This window comes from the organism of the source record quoted next, unplaced genomic scaffold (assembly GCF_019419815.1).
Source record: "Pyrus x bretschneideri cultivar Hongxiangsu unplaced genomic scaffold, Pyrus_bretschneideri_v1 Contig31, whole genome shotgun sequence".
NCBI lineage: Eukaryota > Viridiplantae > Streptophyta > Magnoliopsida > Rosales > Rosaceae > Pyrus > Pyrus x bretschneideri.
This window is the reverse complement of record NW_025999624.1, coordinates 1,573,533-1,591,375: the sequence shown is the minus strand read 5'-3', so window position 1 is coordinate 1,591,375 and position 17,843 is coordinate 1,573,533. Positions and strand designations below refer to the sequence as shown.

Sequence of the window (17,843 nt, the reverse complement as noted above, 5' to 3'; positions counted from 1 at the left end):
GCTTAACAAGCCGAGTATACACAAAGCTCAAACTTTCTTTGTTTAAAATAGTGTGTAGATTTATTTGAGCTTAACTCATACTTAATCGCAAACCGAATAACAAAAGAAAAACAAACTGAACACGAGTCGAACTTGAACTGAATTAAGCTGCTCTACACTCCTACTCTCCACAAGTAATGTTTTCTATTTTTTATATATATTTTTTAAACAAACGATATTATATACACTAAGAGGAAGGGGGTAGGAGTAGGGTCAGCCTAATATACACTAAGAGGAAGGGGGTAGGAGGAAGGGGGTAAGAGTAAGTTAGCAATAATGTGGTTCAAATTCGTCTTTGGTGAGAATCGAACCTAATATATCTCACTTACGAGTGAATATAAATACTACTAGACCGTACTACTAAGTGACTTCTTTCCAAGAAATGTTAAAAATGAAACGTTTCACATATAGCAATCTGGAAGTGGAAGTAACCAAACAGTGGTCGGTCAGTCAGTCTGTCAAATGGACAAACACACTTTGACTCTAGCGTCAATAAATCCTCATATAAAAGAAGCCCAAACCTACACCCTGCACACACGAAGCACACTTGCGCACTTGCTTTCGTTGGCGTTCGCAACCGCAACCGTCAATCCCTCTTTCTCTCTCTCTCTTGCTCGCTCAAACTTTCTCTCTCTCGCTCTTCCCCCTTAAAACCCTAACTCCCACCAAACCCATGTCGGAATGAAACAGTACAAAACCCCGCAGCTCCTCCCAGTAGCCCCCCAAGATCTTGATATTCCTGCCCAAGCGCTTCCCTTGGCCTCAATTTTACACCTTTGCCACTGACACAGTGACACTGTCATCTCTCTTGTCACCCTCTATCGATAATCTATAATCCATTGAAAGGAAAGGAAAGCAAAGCAAAGAAAAGGAATTTTATTTTGGTGAGATCGGAGGGAGTGATGGTGATGGCTGAGAATGAGGTTAGGGATGACCAGAGGGACCTCAATGTCAATGGCGGCGGGCCCAAGTCCCCATGGAAGACTCCGGTCTCCCTCGATGCTCCCATCATGGCCGCTGAGTCCTGGCCTGCTCTGGCCGAAGCCCAAAGGCCCAAGAGTTTGGATGCTGCCGCAAAGCCACCAGCTGCGCAGCCGTCTCCCCTGCCCGCTCCTGTGCAGGTAATTCCAGGGAAACTGTTTGGTACTTGTTGGAAATGTGTAAAATTATAACGTACGGAACATGCATTGCTAACTCATCAATATTTACTTTCCGAGAAGAGATTTGAATAATTAACTTATTAAACTATCAAATTGTTTTGGAAATCCTCAAAGTATGGAGGAGGCCTCCAATTATTCCTGGCCTGCAGCCATAACTGATGCAGCTGTACTCGCCGCTGCTGCTTTTGCCTGAGCATCCATCGAAAGAATAGTATAACTTTAAATAAAAGATTACTAACTGGAGAGCATGGTCATTTTTTTATTTTTTATTTTTATAAGAAACAAAGTTTCCTAGATATAAGTTTATCTAACCACCTGATCTGAATGAGGTTGAAAAGAAAAAAAATGAAGGGGCCGGAGGGAATTAGAAGATTGCTGTTCTAAACACATCTGAAATGCATATGTAGGTACGCAATATTGTTTAATAATTGTACATGCCTTGCACACGTACATGTGTTTAAACCATGTATCTGAAATGGTCGCGTTGTGGAATTCCCTTGAGAAAGGTTCTTCTAAACAGACTGCTAAATATGAATTTTGCTTTGTTTTCAGCATTTTGTTACCAAGAGAGCTAGATCAGAAAATTATTTGTTTTCCACTACCAAACTACACTATGCACTAATCTCTCTCTCTCTCCCTCTCTCTCTCTTTTCTGCCATTCCTGGTTAATTTTATTAGAATATAATTCTTGTGTTATGTTAGGAATGCCTTGATCTTTTTTGACACTGAATTATATCTGTTGGGTAATTTGAGGTAAATTTGAATAATATACCAGTGAAGAATGTCTTGCTTCTTGTTTATTGTTTCCATTTTATTTTGGCACTAGAGAGTCCTTCTCTCGTAAGGTATTTTTACAACTTGTCAAGGGACTGTAATAGGAAAGTTGAACCTGTTGTTATTTTGGTCCTGTTGTTCACATGTCTAGCAATAGTTATTTGAGAGAGAAATTTTGATTAATAGCATTTGGAGGGGGTTATTTGGAATTTTTAATGCTAGGTCCTGTGATCTGATCATCGAAATTGCTACCTTGTTCTTTGGAAAAAGGAAATGAAAAGAAAGATACATGCTACTTCAGTTCATCTGGTTGCTAACTGTTTTTGCGTTTATATGTTCTGCTTGGTCATGCAGGGATTAGTCATGCAGCAGAAGTCAAATGGGTCTGGAAACTCCAACGCTTCACACAAGCATTCATCATCACATCACCAAAAAGGCCCTAGGCAAAACCCAAATGCTGCACCTCCTTTTCCAGTACCCATACCCTACCATCAACAACCAATTCCTCCTGTTTTTCATACCATGGTACAACCCCACATTCTGGCTTCTGGGTATGCTTACCAGCCATACACTGGACCCATTCCAAGTGTTGGAAATCATATTGCAAAATCTGGATGTGAGACCTCAGTGCAAAATTTTGTGCAACCAGTTCAACCTCAGCTACGAGGTAATCCAAATGCTTATGGTGTCAATTTTTCTACTAGAAGACCCAACATGCAAGAACGTGGTGGCCCTTGGAATCATACTTGGCATCAACAGCGAGCATTTAACCCCAGAGAGAACCTTCCTGTGCAGCAGGGTGTTGGACCTAGCCCTTTCTTAAGACCTCAGTTTTTTGGTCCAGCCCCAGGGTTCATGGTCGGCCCAAGCATTCCTGGTAATTCTATCATACCGGTGCTGAGCTGTCTTATTTTGGTTTCAGTTATATATATGTATATTCTTTTTTTTATTTCTATTCAATTTTCCATTTGGATTCATACAGCTGAGCGCGGCATTATAGGATTCATGCAGCCGACCCCACTTAGTGGGATAAGACTTTGTTGTTGTTGTTGTATGCAATTTTCCATTTCTCCCTTGGTTTTTGACTATTTCCAGTGTCAGCACTATACTTGAATTTTAGTTATCTGAAAAGGTAGAAATCATTATCTTGAATGAATCTTGTGATACTCGAGCGGTTGCTGCTCCTCTATTTTCCATTTATGAATAATATGTATTATTTGTATATATGTGTTGTTCAGAATTAGATTCTTCCTGCAATGATTTATCTCAATTACACAGGACCTGCACCCATATGCTATCTTCCAGTTCCACCACTGGGCGCAATTAGGGGACCTCATCCTCCTAGCTTTATGCCGCATCCTTTAAATCCGGGGGCTCCATTACCACTCCCAGAAACACATACATTATCATTGAGGGACAATATTATAAAGCAAATAGAGTATTATTTCAGGTAATTTGTTTAAGAAAGACTTTTTTCTGGCCAAATTCGGTGTTTGTGCATCACCTGCAAGCTAGTGCATATATGTGTTTGCATTGCACTGTTGAGAAAACTTTCTTCTTTAGCATAATTATGATAAACTATACAACTTAATAGGAGAAATTGAAGCTAAAAATGCTATTCATTTTTTGGTTTAATGAGATGCCGTATTCATTCAATCCGAAAGATGCATTATCAAAATTAGTTTTTCTTAGAAGAATCTTACTATCTTGACAGATTTCTTATCTTTTCTTTTTATTGAAAGGTACGAAAAGAAACTTAGAAACCAAAAAGTAATAGTCTGGAAGAAATAGAATAGAATGGGTGATACGAAAGGATTAAAGATGATCTTATCTCTCCAACGTGCTTTCATTATCAATATATGTTATCCCAATGCTTTAATTAGAGAACCCATTAATGAGCATTTTGAACTTTATTATACCTCATGGCGTGATTGTTAAGTCTTATCACATGGAAGGAAGTTTTGTCAAATATGAAATCACACATTCTCAACCCTCTCTGCTAAGAGTGGTTAAAATTCCAAAAGAAAGAATTTGATAGTTTATATTTCACTTTGGTCTGTACAATTTCCACACCCTCCGGTATGAGGACATGGTGCTTGTTCTAAGCTGATTTCAACCTTTTAAGACGAAAATGAGTATTTCATATATATAGGTCCTACATACATCGTATGCCTTCAGGTGTTCTAAATTGGTGGAAGTATATAAGATAACTCAACTAATGGTATTTAATCTGGTTTAGGATGTATGTTGATAAATTGAAATATAATCAAGCTGTGATTTCTTCTTTTTTGTTTTGCTTAATTTGTTAGCTGCTGTATGTAAGGGTAAAATTATCACTAGATTTAAGTTATCTCTTTGTCGGGGATATAACAGATTTTTCACACATAATGAGAGGGAGTGCTCTCTTAACATGGCATGGACGACAAAAATATTTCTTTTATTAGTTAACTCTTAATCTCTCTTTGGGACAGCGATGAAAATCTAAAGAATGACCGTTACTTAATTTCGATGATGGATGACCAAGGATGGGTCCCAATAACCACCATTGCCGACTTTAAAAGGGTATGTTGTGGTACCATAGTAGACATTGCAGAAGCTAAGTAATACATGCTGATCCAGTTTTGCTTTTGGTCAGCTGTGTGATCTATTATATTAGTTAATTTGTCTTCCTGTTTTGTATCTTACAATAATGTGAATGAGCTATCTTTTGATATTTTGTGTTACAGGTTAAGAAAATGTGTACAGACATAGCATTTATCCTTGACTCACTGCTGGGCTCAACTACTGTAGAAGTGCAGGTTAATCTTTTTTCTTCTCTTATTTTAATGTAGCATGTCATAAGACATTTTTATGGAGTGACAACCTATTTTTGCCATCCATTGTTCTCTTTCTCAACTACTGTAGTATCCAACTTTTTCTTTCCTTTCTCTTCGTCCCCCTTCCAACCTTCAATGTCATAGTTAAATAAAACTTTACATTCATAGTTAGTCTGATTTCTCTGAACTGGCTAAAATGTTTCAGTTCTCTCCTACCATTAACAGGCTAGATATAATGCCTTTGTCGAAAAAATTTCCTTTCCTAGTTTTCCTATTCAACCACCTTTTAGGTTTGCATATGTTTCCCTTCATTTGATTTCTTTGTGTCCTTTTTATACTTCTTGGTTCTCTTTTTCCTGTCTATAGTTATGCCTGTGAAGATGTGTAGGTGAGGACTGTCGTTATCTTCATAAGAAAATAATTGATATGATGTATTTAGATGCAAATCAGTATTAAGATTGGATCTTAAAATCTGAAGAGATGGTCATTTGAAAGCATTGACATGATTCATGTCTTGATAAATTAATAATTCATGTGGTGGATATAATTTGCTCATCAACACCACAGTAGGTTAGAGAATACTCTCCTTACATATCAAAGAATTATTACGGTGTTGTAACCGTGAAAAAGAAATAGAAATGACATGGAGTTTGAATTGGTAGTTTATTACCTTTGTTTAATAATTTTTTATTGTAACTCTGCTTTTATTTCTTCCTTGTTTGTGCCTTTCTATTGTTTGAGATGCTGCATTTGACTTGGATTGGTGTCACTTGTGTTATCTATCTGTCATAGCATTGCAAATTATTCAGAGAAATTGGCGGGTATGCTGACAAGTTATGACTGGTTTTGAAATATATTGCTTCCTTTGCTCTGACATGCACTTGTTTTGTTTTATCTTTGTAGGCTAACAAGATACGAAGACGTGATGAGTGGTCAAAGTGGATTGCAGATTCTGCAGACTCAATGTTAACTTCCAAGCCGCAAACCCCCTTGGTTCAAGTTGAAGATAGGTATATCAATGCTCCTGAGAATAATGCCAGCAATGATAGAAGGAAAACTTTTGAAGAAAAAGTTGAAGTTTTATCAGATGGAAAAAATTCGATGTCGTGCATACCATCAAACACCATACCTGACACTGATAATGTTCAACTTGATGGTGGATCACTAGCATCTTCTGATAATAATAGTGCTTTAAATGAAAAGTTGACTTCCAAATCAAATTGCAAGTCCTCGGATCCTAAAATGGATCATTGCTCGGACCACCCATACCACGCAGAGGGAATTGAAACTGGGAGATATGATGATGATAGGCCTGAAGGCATGCCTTCAGACATGGATATGAAGAATCTTGGAAATCTGTCTAATGATTTTGCAAACACATTTATGCTGGATGAAGAGCTAGAGCTTGAGCAGAAAATAATAAAGGATGATCGATCTCCTATTAGAAGGTATGGAACCTTTTTTTTTGCATTTGATTGATGCGACTTATGTACGATGTCTTTCTAGTTCCTTTAATTCTTGGTACTTTACAGTTTCAATAAACCAAAACTAGCATCTCTATGGAAACCCTTACTCCAGCCTTTGGGCAATAGGTGGGGAACCCCATGTGCACAAAATCGCCCGTAACCATGAGAACTATAAGCACCATGGGTTTGGGCCCCCAACGGATTTCCAGGGGTACCTAGTGATGAAGAAAATAACCCAACATTGGTTAAATATGATTTGAGGTAGGGCAATCTACCTGATTGAATGTAAATATCGTTTCAATTGTTCCATACTTCCAAGTAGATCTAAACTCATTGTAAAGCCAAATTGAGAAAGAGGCACCAATCACCATGTGTTTTTCTTCCCTGTTTGGATACTGGGGTGTGCTTGTGGTGAGATTCTATTTCCCTAGTAGTTGGCTTCTTTTTCTATTTTTTTTTTTTTTTATAATTAAAATGCTTTTGTTTTTGTTTTTGTTTTCTGTTATTCATTTGAAAACTTGTGTGTTGGAAACCTTGTGATCTCTATTCACGTGGCTATGTGCCAGTGCTCATCTATTTCCCTCGCTTATTTCTTTCTTTGTTGTTGGTGGACCAAAATTAGTGGTTGAACTTGAGCTTTCTTTTTAAATTGTGCCTAAGAATTTTTGCTTATCCTGGCGAATTACTCTTGCTTCAATAGCATTACAATACTGTGATCATGAATTTGAATATACATGTGGCTTACTAGTTGTATGTGTTCACATGACAGTGTTGGCCGAACGATTGATGATGAATATGATGAGATTGTAGTCAATGATCAGGATGTCCAGAGACTTGTAATTGTCACCCAGGTATGCCGCTAAGTAACAAAAAGTGTCTTGAGACTGTTTTTTGCATGCAAAGGTCCTTTTTGTACTTTTGTTTGATTAGTTTTTCAACTTAGTGAGATTTTAATTTCATGTATGTAGCGTTTCGATAAGTAGTCATTTCTTTGTTTTCTGTGCAGAATAGTAGAGTAGGCAAAGGATCGAAACCTGATGATAAAGAATCAAAAACCCTTTCCAATGAGCTAGCGTCTGCTATAAACGATGGGCTTTACTTCTATGAGCAGGTTCAGAATATCCCCATGGAGTTTGTTAATTACTGTACTTCACTATCCTGGCTCTTAACATATGTTCAATTAGCAGGAACTGAAAACCAAGCGATCAAACCGTAAAAAGAACAGCACCAGCCATGACAATAGAGACGCAAACGCAAGATTTTCAAGCATTTCCAAAGGCTTTTCAAAATTAAAGCCTGGTGAAATATCTGGCAGTGGTATTGGCATTGAAGAGTCTGGAAGTGCTAATTCACGGAAGAAGCAACATAGACTCTCCCAAAATCATCAATCGTCCCCTAGACAGCGTTTCTTTTCAAGCAACTTTAGAAATTATGGTACTGGTCGGAACAATCTAGGAGTTGTATCAGAAAGTCCACCAAGTAACTCTGTTGGCTTTTTCTTTAGTTCCACGCCTCCTGAAACTCATGGGTTAGTTGAAATGGATGGTACTTTGGTTTTGGATTTCTTTCTTCAGTAGAGTAATTCTTTCTAGTGATTTAGAAGTTTGCCTATCTTGCTTCTGAGATGAGCAATTGTATTTACAGTCCTGCTCTCCTTAGGTCCTCATTTTGAGGACCTGTGAGGACCAAATGCATATTAGGCACAAGATTATATTAGTTTAGATCTAAAGGCTTAAAATATTTGACAACTTAATAAAGCAAAACCTACTTAAAATCCATGAACCATTAGAAAACTCATTTTCTTGTTTTGCTTTATTAAGTTGTCAAATATTTTAAGCCTTTGGATCTAAACTAATATAATCTTGTGGCTAATATGCATGTGGTCCTCACGGACTCAAAATGAGGACCTTAGGAGAGCAGGACTCTTGTAATTAATAAAACTTAAAATCAAGGGCAATATCTGCAATACTAAGCTTATGTGATGTCTAAGTATATTAGCTCTTATCATTCCAAGAAGCTAATACAAATATAAAATTATCATTTTACAGACCAAGGCCTTCAAAATTGAGTGTCTCTCCTCATGGGTTTCTCTCAGGCAGTAGTCCACCAGTGGGTTCTGTGCCAAAGTCCTTTCCACCATTTCAGCATCCAAGTCATCAGCTTCTGGAAGAAAATGGTTTTAAACAGCAGAAGTAAGGGGTGTAATTTTTACTCTTGTATGTGTGTGATAAGTAGAGACATAGAGACAGAGATATAATGATATGAGTGTGTGTGTGCACATGTGCGTGTGTGTATACATATATGCTGACATGGCTGCCATTCCTTTTAGGTACCTCAAGTATCATAAGCGGTGCCTGAATGACAGGAAGAAGTTGGGAATTGGTTGCAGTGAGGTGGTCTTTTATCTGAATTGATTTATTGAATATACTAATCGAAATTTGGAACCCACATCCACTTAATTGTTGCATCTTTATGTTTGTCTGGGTATGTGACAACACTTTCTGTTTGCAATTATATACTAGGCCCTTAAAATAAGGGAATTGTTATTGACACTCCAAAAATATCGTTTTGCACTCCTCACAAGCATATTTTTCTTCCTAAATATAGTAAGTATGAAGTGCAAAATGAGAATTTTGGAGTGCCAATAACAATTCTCTTAAAATAAATATAAAGTATTGATCAACTAAGCATGGATGGTGGATAAAGTTCTGGATTTGTGGGGTTCATATTATATTTATAGTGCTTTATATTTGTAGTATCAGAAAGTGAGGACTTTTTTTATCGCATTTGGATGCACTAGAATTGTTGGTCCTTGCCTCAAGTATACAAATGGGATTTTCATGTCTCTTTGTTATGCAATTTTATCTAACATAAAATTATCTAGTTTTTATGCAGTCATTTTTCAATACCCATATAAAAAATTCCAGTTACATGATTTGCAGTTATTTACGGTGAAATGTGCCCCTCGTTACTTCCCATGCAGGAAATGAATACTCTGTATAGATTTTGGTGTTATTTTCTAAGAAACATGTTCAACTCTTCAATGTATGATGAGTTCCGAAAGTATGCACTTGAAGATGCTGCTGCTGGTTATAATTATGGAGTAGAGTGCCTTTTCAGGTTCTATAGGTTAGTGATAAAATTGTGGTCGTTTCCTGTTTTAGTAATTTTGGCAATCCCCTCTTGAATTCTCAGCTTAACTTGTGGTTTCAGTTATTTAGTACTAATATGTGTGTTTATGTGTGCGCGCGTTTTCTTGTTTTAGTTATGGTTTGGAGAAGGATTTTAGAGAGGACTTGTACAAGGACTTTGAACAGCTCACACTTGACTTTTACCATAAAGGCAATCTCTATGGCCTGGAAAAATATTGGTAATAATTTTCCTTTTTCTTTATGATTTAACAGATTGGGGCTTTTTTTCCTTCATTGGGTTGATATAGTGTAAGCCTATTAGAAACATTTTCGGTTAAGAATTCTTTTTATATTCAAAAGAAAGAATTCAACAGTAAATGGAAATAAAGTGAATATAAATAAATAAAAAATGAATTTTCTACTAGAAAATTGACCATAGTGTTTTGTTACAGTTGATAGGATTTTGATTGATTCCTTGAAACCTTGTGATGTAGAATTTTGGTTTCCTAAATGTTTAATTAGGCTAATGTGATCAGAGTAGTTTTGTTGATTCTTTCATAATTTATGGTCCCCTGTTTTTTTTTTTTTTTTTGGATCCCTGTACCATTAATTATGTATGTTACTGCAAGACTTTTATGGTCTTCCGGAGTATCAGATACTCCGGGATTTTTAATCGTTACATCTTGAGGCTTTTTAACCATTAGGTCTTGATTTTTGTGTTGTTTATCAAAGATCTAATGTTTAACAAGTCCAGAGCACCATAGAAAATGCCATGTTACTGATATGGATGTCATCGATTCCCAATGCTCATTTTCTCATTCTTGTTATAGTTTTTCTAGTAGTTTTGCACTGTGTTCCATATAATTATGCATCTTATCACTGTTTGTAACCACTTATAAAGCTTTTGCAAACCGCTTCTCCTCTATGTTTTGTTATTGGATCCTCTTGGAGAACAAATTGAAAGGCTGCTATGGTTGAGAGAATGGAAGGTCACCTAAAGAACTCTGCTTGGTAATTTGGTGTAGCTACCAATATGAAGAAGATAGTTGGATTTACTGTGAAGCAGAAGGTAGATGGTTTCATCGAGGGCTATGAAGCTAGGGTAGTGGATACTAGGCCTAATAGGATGAATTATGAAGAATTGTTTGAACTCGTGGTTGAGATCAATACTGTCCAGGTTATACTATCCTTGACTGCAAAATAGGCTGAAGCAAGATACGAGAATTCGATTTACCATATTGAAGCAATCAAGGACGAAGTATGGATGTCAGAAGGTTTTATTACTTCCAGTCTTGTGTAGGTATTGCAGAAATTGGCAATGATACAAAAAAATACGACCTTAAGTGTTGATGATTTACAGAAGGCCCGCATTCACCTATATTTATGATCATTTCATTTAACGATAGCTAAACTTAATGATAAACACTAATATTATTTAATGTTCTCGTTTAGAACTCATGGAATTGAAGATGTTTATTAGGTGACATTCATGCATCGCTTTGTTGAACTGAATACTGTTTGAGTTTTAGACAATCTGGTAGTAATCCTCATCTCAACCAAACTCTGCATTTAACTGGCTTTGTATGAATTTGAATTCCTTGTGCATGTTGCAGGGCTTTTCATTATTATCGTCAACAACGGGATCAGAAAGAGTCTCTAATGAAACATCCGGAATTGGATCAGTTGCTCAGTGAAGTATACTGTCGCTTGGAGGACTTCCGTGCCAAAGAGAGAGCCACTGCCATGAAAGAGAGGGGTCACTAGTAGCCAGTAGTTACCAGTAAGTAATGGCTATAATCAATCCCACAGCGACATTGAAGTGATGGCGTTCCAATTTTGAAAGACAATTCTGACAGATTTACGACGGGAGTCAGTTTGCAGCTTCTGGTTTGGAGGCAAAGAAAGGAGATGATTTCTGTATATTATGTGTTGATGGATTTTACGCCTTGTGAAGGAGGCAGCGGCTGCCGCTGCCGGCTGCTCAGTTTTTTGCTCAGGGTTTTCCTGGCTCCTGGCTCTATCTTTTATTGGAGTCATCTGCAAGCCTGAAGAGGGTGCCTCTGTATTATCTCAGTCATTTCTGTCCTCTGGATTGCAACTTGTACATAGGAAAGAACAATTTTGTTTAGGAAAAAAAAAAAAAAAAAAAAAAAAAAAGAGAACAAAAATGAAAAAAAAAGAGTGAGAGAGGGATGAAAAAAGAAACCCAAAAGAAAGGGAACTGGTAGTTTAGACCTTGTGAAAATTGACCAATAAGAAACTAAAATTGTATTTTGTTTTTATCTCTCAGCATCTTATCAAATTTTATTTTTTTATTTTCTGTTTTTCTTCATATATTTATGAATGTTTTAAAATTAAGTGAAATCAAAGTGCCCGTGCCAATAGGGATATTCTGGTGGATGATCAATTGGAAGGGTCTCGCGTTTATGCGGAAACCTTAACTTCTTTCATGAAATCAGAGCAGGTTGTTTTATGTGTGAGGCCTAATGATGACATGTGCTCTATATCACCACATTTGTATTATTCACGTGTTAGGTTTGAAAATTTGCCAAATTCTAAGACAATTGTTTGGTACATGGTTTCTTGTAACTATATCCAAACAATTAGTCCATGAACTATGAGCATGAGAGAAATTAGTCCAAGAAAGCTGAACAAGATACCTTCGTCTCCCACTAATATATGTTAAGTTGTTCATGACCGTATAATTATCAAACGGAAATTGATAACATGGGAAGACCAATACTCATTATGTCTACTCAATGGGAGGATGATTGGTCCAAGTCATTTGTATTAAGGCACTAAGATGAGGACCATGAGATGAGGATCATGAGTGTGTAGGTGTTCAATAGAGAATGAGTTTAATGGACGGGATCTCACAAGACATGTTGTATACTTACATGTAAATTGTTAAAGTTCTGCAAATTTAAAAACAGATGAAAAATGCGTTTAGCATACTTTTTCGTGAAAATAAACTCAGAAAATGAAAAACACATAAAACAATATTTAGCATAAGTTCTGCAGAACATCAATTGATGTTTCCTCTAGTTTTTCAAGAATAGTTTTTAAAATAACAGATACATTACAAAACAAAGTCAAAGTTGTAATAAAGAAGAAATTGGGTTCTCATTCCTCATTTTTGGTATTTCATTGAATGAAACCTTATTCCTTTTCAATTTTTGACAAAAAAAAACCTTTGATTTTTATCCACTTCATTATTTCAATAATAAAATATGTACGGTTAGCATATTTAAATTTTTTAACCATTTCCAAATAAATTCACTTAGGGTTAGAAACGTTACATTTGATATATCTATATTTATGGCTAAATTTTGTATATATATATTTCTAGTTTTAATTTGTACCAATTTTTAATTTACAACCATTTTTGTAATATTTATCAATCTTTTTAGTTTTAATTTGTATTGATATAAATAATTTTCTTTCTTTGCCCGTATTTTTAAACTTTTATTTGTACCTAGATTCTTTTAGTCTTTTATTCGTACCCATGATTCAGACAAGGATTGTGACGACCCACCACGAATAAATATATATTTTCTCCCCGAATGTGTGAAAATGACGATTATGCCCTCGTTAGCTTGGTGACGTGGATGTACGTATATAGTTTTAAATTATTTTTCCCACTAATGTGATCAAATCGTACTCAACGCCATGAGAGCGTTGACGCGAGTTAGGGCCGAATTGGGTTCGTAGTGAAAATGTTACCAAGGAATAAGTGAAATTTGGGTTGGTTTCTTTTTAGTTTGACTCAATTGTTTGAACCCTAAACATTGTAGCCCAACTAGGGCTTGAGACCCTTTTATTTCTGACCTATCCCGTGACATATACACATACACATGTGCCAAACCCTTTCCCCTCTCCTTCTTTCTCGAACCCTCTCTCTCGTTCGTACAACTGTAGACTAATTGTGTAGAAAACCCTCCAAACCTCATGGATCAACCTTTCTAAGATCATCATCACTCTTCTCTTGACTCCACAAGACTGGTGGTACCATGGATTTGAAGAAAGGAAGTTGGGAACCCGAGAACTAGCGAGCTCCGGTGGGGTAGAAGTTACTCTGACATGATCGTCGAGATTTTTTCAAGGTTTTAAGGTCCAAAAAGGGTCCTAACCAACTCTAGCGGGACCCTAGGTTAGTTTTGAAGTGACTTGGACGTTGGAATAGGCTAGTTCGCAGAGTTGCAGACCTTGCTGGAATTTTGAAGGATTTTCCGACTACTTTTTGTCGATTTTAGGACTTCAAATAGGTAAGGTTATGTTCTCCTTGTTGAGAGCTTCAAATCCATATAAGATTTGTGGAATTTGGTTAAAAATGAATGAGAAAATGAAGTTTTAAATTTTTCCAGAATCTATGTTGCAGACGGCTGCCGGCGGCGGTTCTCGGCGAGTCACCGGAGAAGGAAAGGGAATTTTCCGTCAACTTTGATAGAATATATTGACGGCATTAGGTAATTTTAACGGAATATTCCCTAACACCATTAGGGATGATAGGAGCATATTTAGGCGACTTAGTTAGCTTGTTTTCTTACATTTATGTTGCTAGTTCATAGTTATTTTAGTATTTTAAGCTATTTTCATGTGTTTATAGGTTCATTTGGCTAAGGTAGCAAGAAGGTGCATTTTGGAGCCTTTTGGAGCAAAATTGGACTTGGAATGGATAGCATATGCTTGGAGCAAAAGGAATGGACAAAATTGAAGACTTAAAGATGTTAGGATTCCTAATCAAAGAAGGATTCCTAGTCAAAGAAGGTTTCCTACTTGAAGTAGGAAAGTTAAGCCAAGGTTTCTTATTTTGGTTTAACCTTTCCTAATCCTAAAAGGCCCTAGGTTCCAGCAACATTGAGGACTCTTATGCATTTTAGGACACAAACTAAACCTTCCTTGCATCCTTATGTCCCTTGCCGTGCCTTCCATAAACCTGCCTTTCCTTGCCGTGCAAGGGGAATGTCTATTCCCTATTTTGTATCACAATATCACATTCCTCTTTCACCCTAGTTAATGCCGCACCTTGCCTTCCTATTCTATCCTAAATCCTTGCTTAATTTCAGCCTTAACTCACATTCCCTTTCCTATTCTTTTCTTGCCGCAAGTCACATTCATATTACCTTTAATTTCTGATTTTACTTACTTATTTTAAGGAGATTCTGACCTTTAAGGCTTTGGGACAAAATAGCTAAGTTTAATTGGCCTTCCATAAGCCTTTGCCGAACCCATATAGAAGATTATTCATTCATATGCACACATTGATACAATCGGTCATCCTTCATCCTGTCCAACAACCTTTGCCGCAACCTTCATCTTTTCTTACACCACTCCCATACTTCCATACCTTCACCCAAACACTCATACACCATTTCTAAACCTTTGCCGCACCCCCTACCAACCTAAATCCATTCTTGACCCAGAAATCCATCCAAAATCACCCCTAAACTCTTGTGCCTCAGCAAAGCAAGGAAGAAAAGGAGAAGAAGAAGCCTTGGATGTTTTTGCATTCAAGTTGGAGTGTTGGAACGTTTCTAGGTGTAATCTATCTTTTGTTTTCAATGTTTAATTCAAGTTTTCTTGGTTTTGTCGTGAGCATGAGAGGCTAAACTTGTTTTAGCTAGGGGAGACTTTGAAACCATGATTATGTTTATAATATGAATTGATTAATTCCAGTTGTGATTTCATAAATTGTGAATGCAATTTACTTAACCATTTGATGGATAACTTATTCTTGTATGTTGATTAGGGAGGCCTACTTAATTTGCATGCTTGAATTTGGTGCTAGAATATAAGGGAGTTTCACATAATCGTTACAAACTTATATTCACAAGTAGTTAAGGTTGTTTTCACAATCATGTTAAGTAAATTCCTAGCATGAGTATCATGATGTCATAGTTACAAGTGCTTTGTCAATACTTATGATTTTCAAAGAATGTAATGATCTTTGATTGTATCTCTATTATGATGTCATGTAGGGAACTTTTGAAGAATGCTTTGGGTTGTCGTATGATGTCATCCAATCCAATAACTAAAGGAAAATTTGAGGGTTAATTAGTGATGTCACGGTTAATCTGGGGTGTTGAGGTTCATGGTTTATCGAAAAAGTAACTGGAAATCAATTTGTGTTTGAATGTATCATGTGTGGAAAAGAATCCTCTAGCTATCTAATCATCCATAGTTTTTCTCAAATTCGTCCAAATCTTGTTTAAGTCTTTTAGTTACTTGTTCTTATCTTAAATTCGTCAAAAACCCAATCCCCTTTACTTTGTTGAGTCAAATCTGTCCTATTGTGTGTTTTTAGGTATTTTAAGTCAAAACCAATTCTATTTTCGTCCAAATTGAGTCCTAGAGTCTAGTTTGAGTCTATTTGATTGTTTTGTGTTGTTTTTGAGTCTTTTAAGTTTGTTTTGAGTCATATAAGTTTAGTTAAGAGTCTTTGAGTTTGTTTAAGTGTGTTTAAGCATATTTTTGTATCTTTGAGTCAGTTTTCATTAGATTAGCAATCCCTCCTAATCCCCGGCCTAGAATGATCCCTACTTATATCTTTACTACAATTATCAAAAAGAGGGTTTAATTTGAGTGCTATTATTTATCACTCAAGGGATTTCGTCAACGTGCTAGGCACGTGTCTGCGAGTGCGCGTGTGGTCGACACCAAATTTTTTTTCTAAAAATATGGGGATGCTCATGGTGTTGAGTAGGCCACGATGGTATATTCAAACACCCCAATTGAGCAACGTATGAGAAGTTATTACACGGTTTTGGTTATGTGCTTAAAATTAACGTTAAATTAGTTGTTTCGCATATAGGTGAGACATTTCCGGAGGACGAGCTTAGCCAGGCAAGACTCGGGGGTTACAACCCTGCTACATACCAGTGAGTGGGCTTTTGGTTTTCTATATATATATATATATGTGTGTGTGTATGTTTTCCATTTTCCCAGAAATGGTTTTAAATGGATTTACGTTTTTAAATGCCATGTCAATTGCATTACATTTTAGTATATGCATTAGTATAGATATGCATACTATTGCATGATGCTGCGGACGCCCATGTAAGCTTCAGGTGAGTGCATATTGATGATAGTAATTGCAGTGTGTGTGGTTATGTTTAGATGCATTTAGTGCTCATTATCCTGCACCCCGGTGTTAGTGCTCTGCCCGAGGTCAGGGCCTAGCCTTCACGTGATCGTTTACCTCTTGCACCACACGCTTAACTTGGATCCAAGGCAGGTGCCAGGCTATCGTACAGACCACATTAGGTGGTTCTGACTCGTAGGTGACTTCCGGTACTTCGCACAGCCTTCACGTGATCGTAGCACTTTAGCGTATCTATTTACACTCAGCCTGTCGTACAGACCACATTAGGTGGTTCCAACTAGTGTGCAGCAATTAATAGATGAGCTATAGGCTCAGCCATACAGGTCACGTTAGGTTACTCCGGCTGACATATCAGTTTACATTGAATTATTTCACATGGCTTACTTATTTCATTATTGAGATACTTGACATGGCATATACTTGGTTTTCACTACTCTTGAGCATGATTTCTACATATGTATGTATTACTATTTTCTGGGAAATTATACGGGTTTTACGGTGAGGGGTTATTATTTTTGGAAAGAGAAATGGTTTTAAAAAGCTTTGTTTTTGCCCATTCATGTTTTCTGTTTTGCGCCCCTCCAGGTTCTAGTTAGTCGTTCGTGTTGGTGGCTTACGAGGACTCTACGGCAGTTTTGACAAACTTCAATTAATGTAGGAACTTTATTTCATAACTTGTATAATTAATACTTAGCCTGCTGGACTGCACTTAGGTTACCTATGCTTTAAATATGTGTATCTACACTTTAAATACCTTCACTCACACTTATATATTTGTCTAGTGTAAGTTAGCTAGTTTGGTTTTTGTTCACCCACATTTACATAATACTATTACTTCCGCATTGCGCTCATAGCTACGTCACTCTCATGTGACGGTCAACATGCCTCGATTTTGGTCGGGGTGTGTCAAGGACTCTCTCCGGATCCTCTTTGTGGGGATCCAGGGATCAATTAATCGTGTCTATTCATCGTATATCGTATGGCCAGTTTTCGTTAGGTACTATTTATATTTAATTTTAAATTTTAAATGATTTCTAACCGCACGATGTATGATAAATGGACACGATTGATTGATCCTCCGAATCCCTACAAAAAGGATCAGAAGAAAATCCTATTCCCCATGATTTGTTTATAATATACCCATTTTTTTTATAAAAGAAAGTACCAATTTGTTATATATATGTAAAATGTACCAATATTTTTACATAAAATATACCCGTTTGCTTTATGTAATCCCCATTCATTTTTTTAATTTATAATGTTCATTATTTATAAAAAAAAAATCTTATCTTTCCACTGTTCAAATTTGAAGGAAAAAAATAAAAATAAAAATCCCTAGTTAGTCGACTTGGCAT

The 17,843-nt window shown here is 36.6% G+C and overlaps 1 protein-coding gene across 1 annotated transcript; it reads left to right on the top strand.

The window, feature by feature from the left end:
* Nucleotides 1–600: 600 nt before the first annotated feature.
* LOC103942025 (la-related protein 1A) lies at nt 601–11,701 on the top strand. Its single transcript, XM_048590212.1, has 14 exons — nt 601–1,160; nt 2,328–2,850; nt 3,252–3,423; nt 4,445–4,535; nt 4,700–4,771; nt 5,693–6,237; nt 7,025–7,106; nt 7,262–7,366; nt 7,443–7,783; nt 8,304–8,447; nt 8,585–8,648; nt 9,239–9,384; nt 9,521–9,625; nt 11,000–11,701. The coding sequence occupies exons 1-14, from the start codon at nt 942–944 to the stop codon at nt 11,148–11,150; spliced, it is 2,760 nt and encodes a 919-aa protein (XP_048446169.1). The 5' UTR covers nt 601–941; the 3' UTR covers nt 11,151–11,701.
* Nucleotides 11,702–17,843: the final 6,142 nt, after the last annotated feature.

Excerpts from the sequence above, each read along its gene's own strand:
- LOC103942025 (XM_048590212.1), top strand. The coding sequence starts at position 942 with ATGGTGATGGCTGAGAATGAGGTTAGGGATGACCAGAGGGACCTCAAT. Across the intron at positions 7,367-7,442 it reads GGCTTTACTTCTATGAGCAG|GAACTGAAAACCAAGCGATC; the intron begins GTTCAGAATATC and ends TTCAATTAGCAG. Across the intron at positions 7,784-8,303 it reads ACGCCTCCTGAAACTCATGG|ACCAAGGCCTTCAAAATTGA; the intron begins GTTAGTTGAAAT and ends ATCATTTTACAG.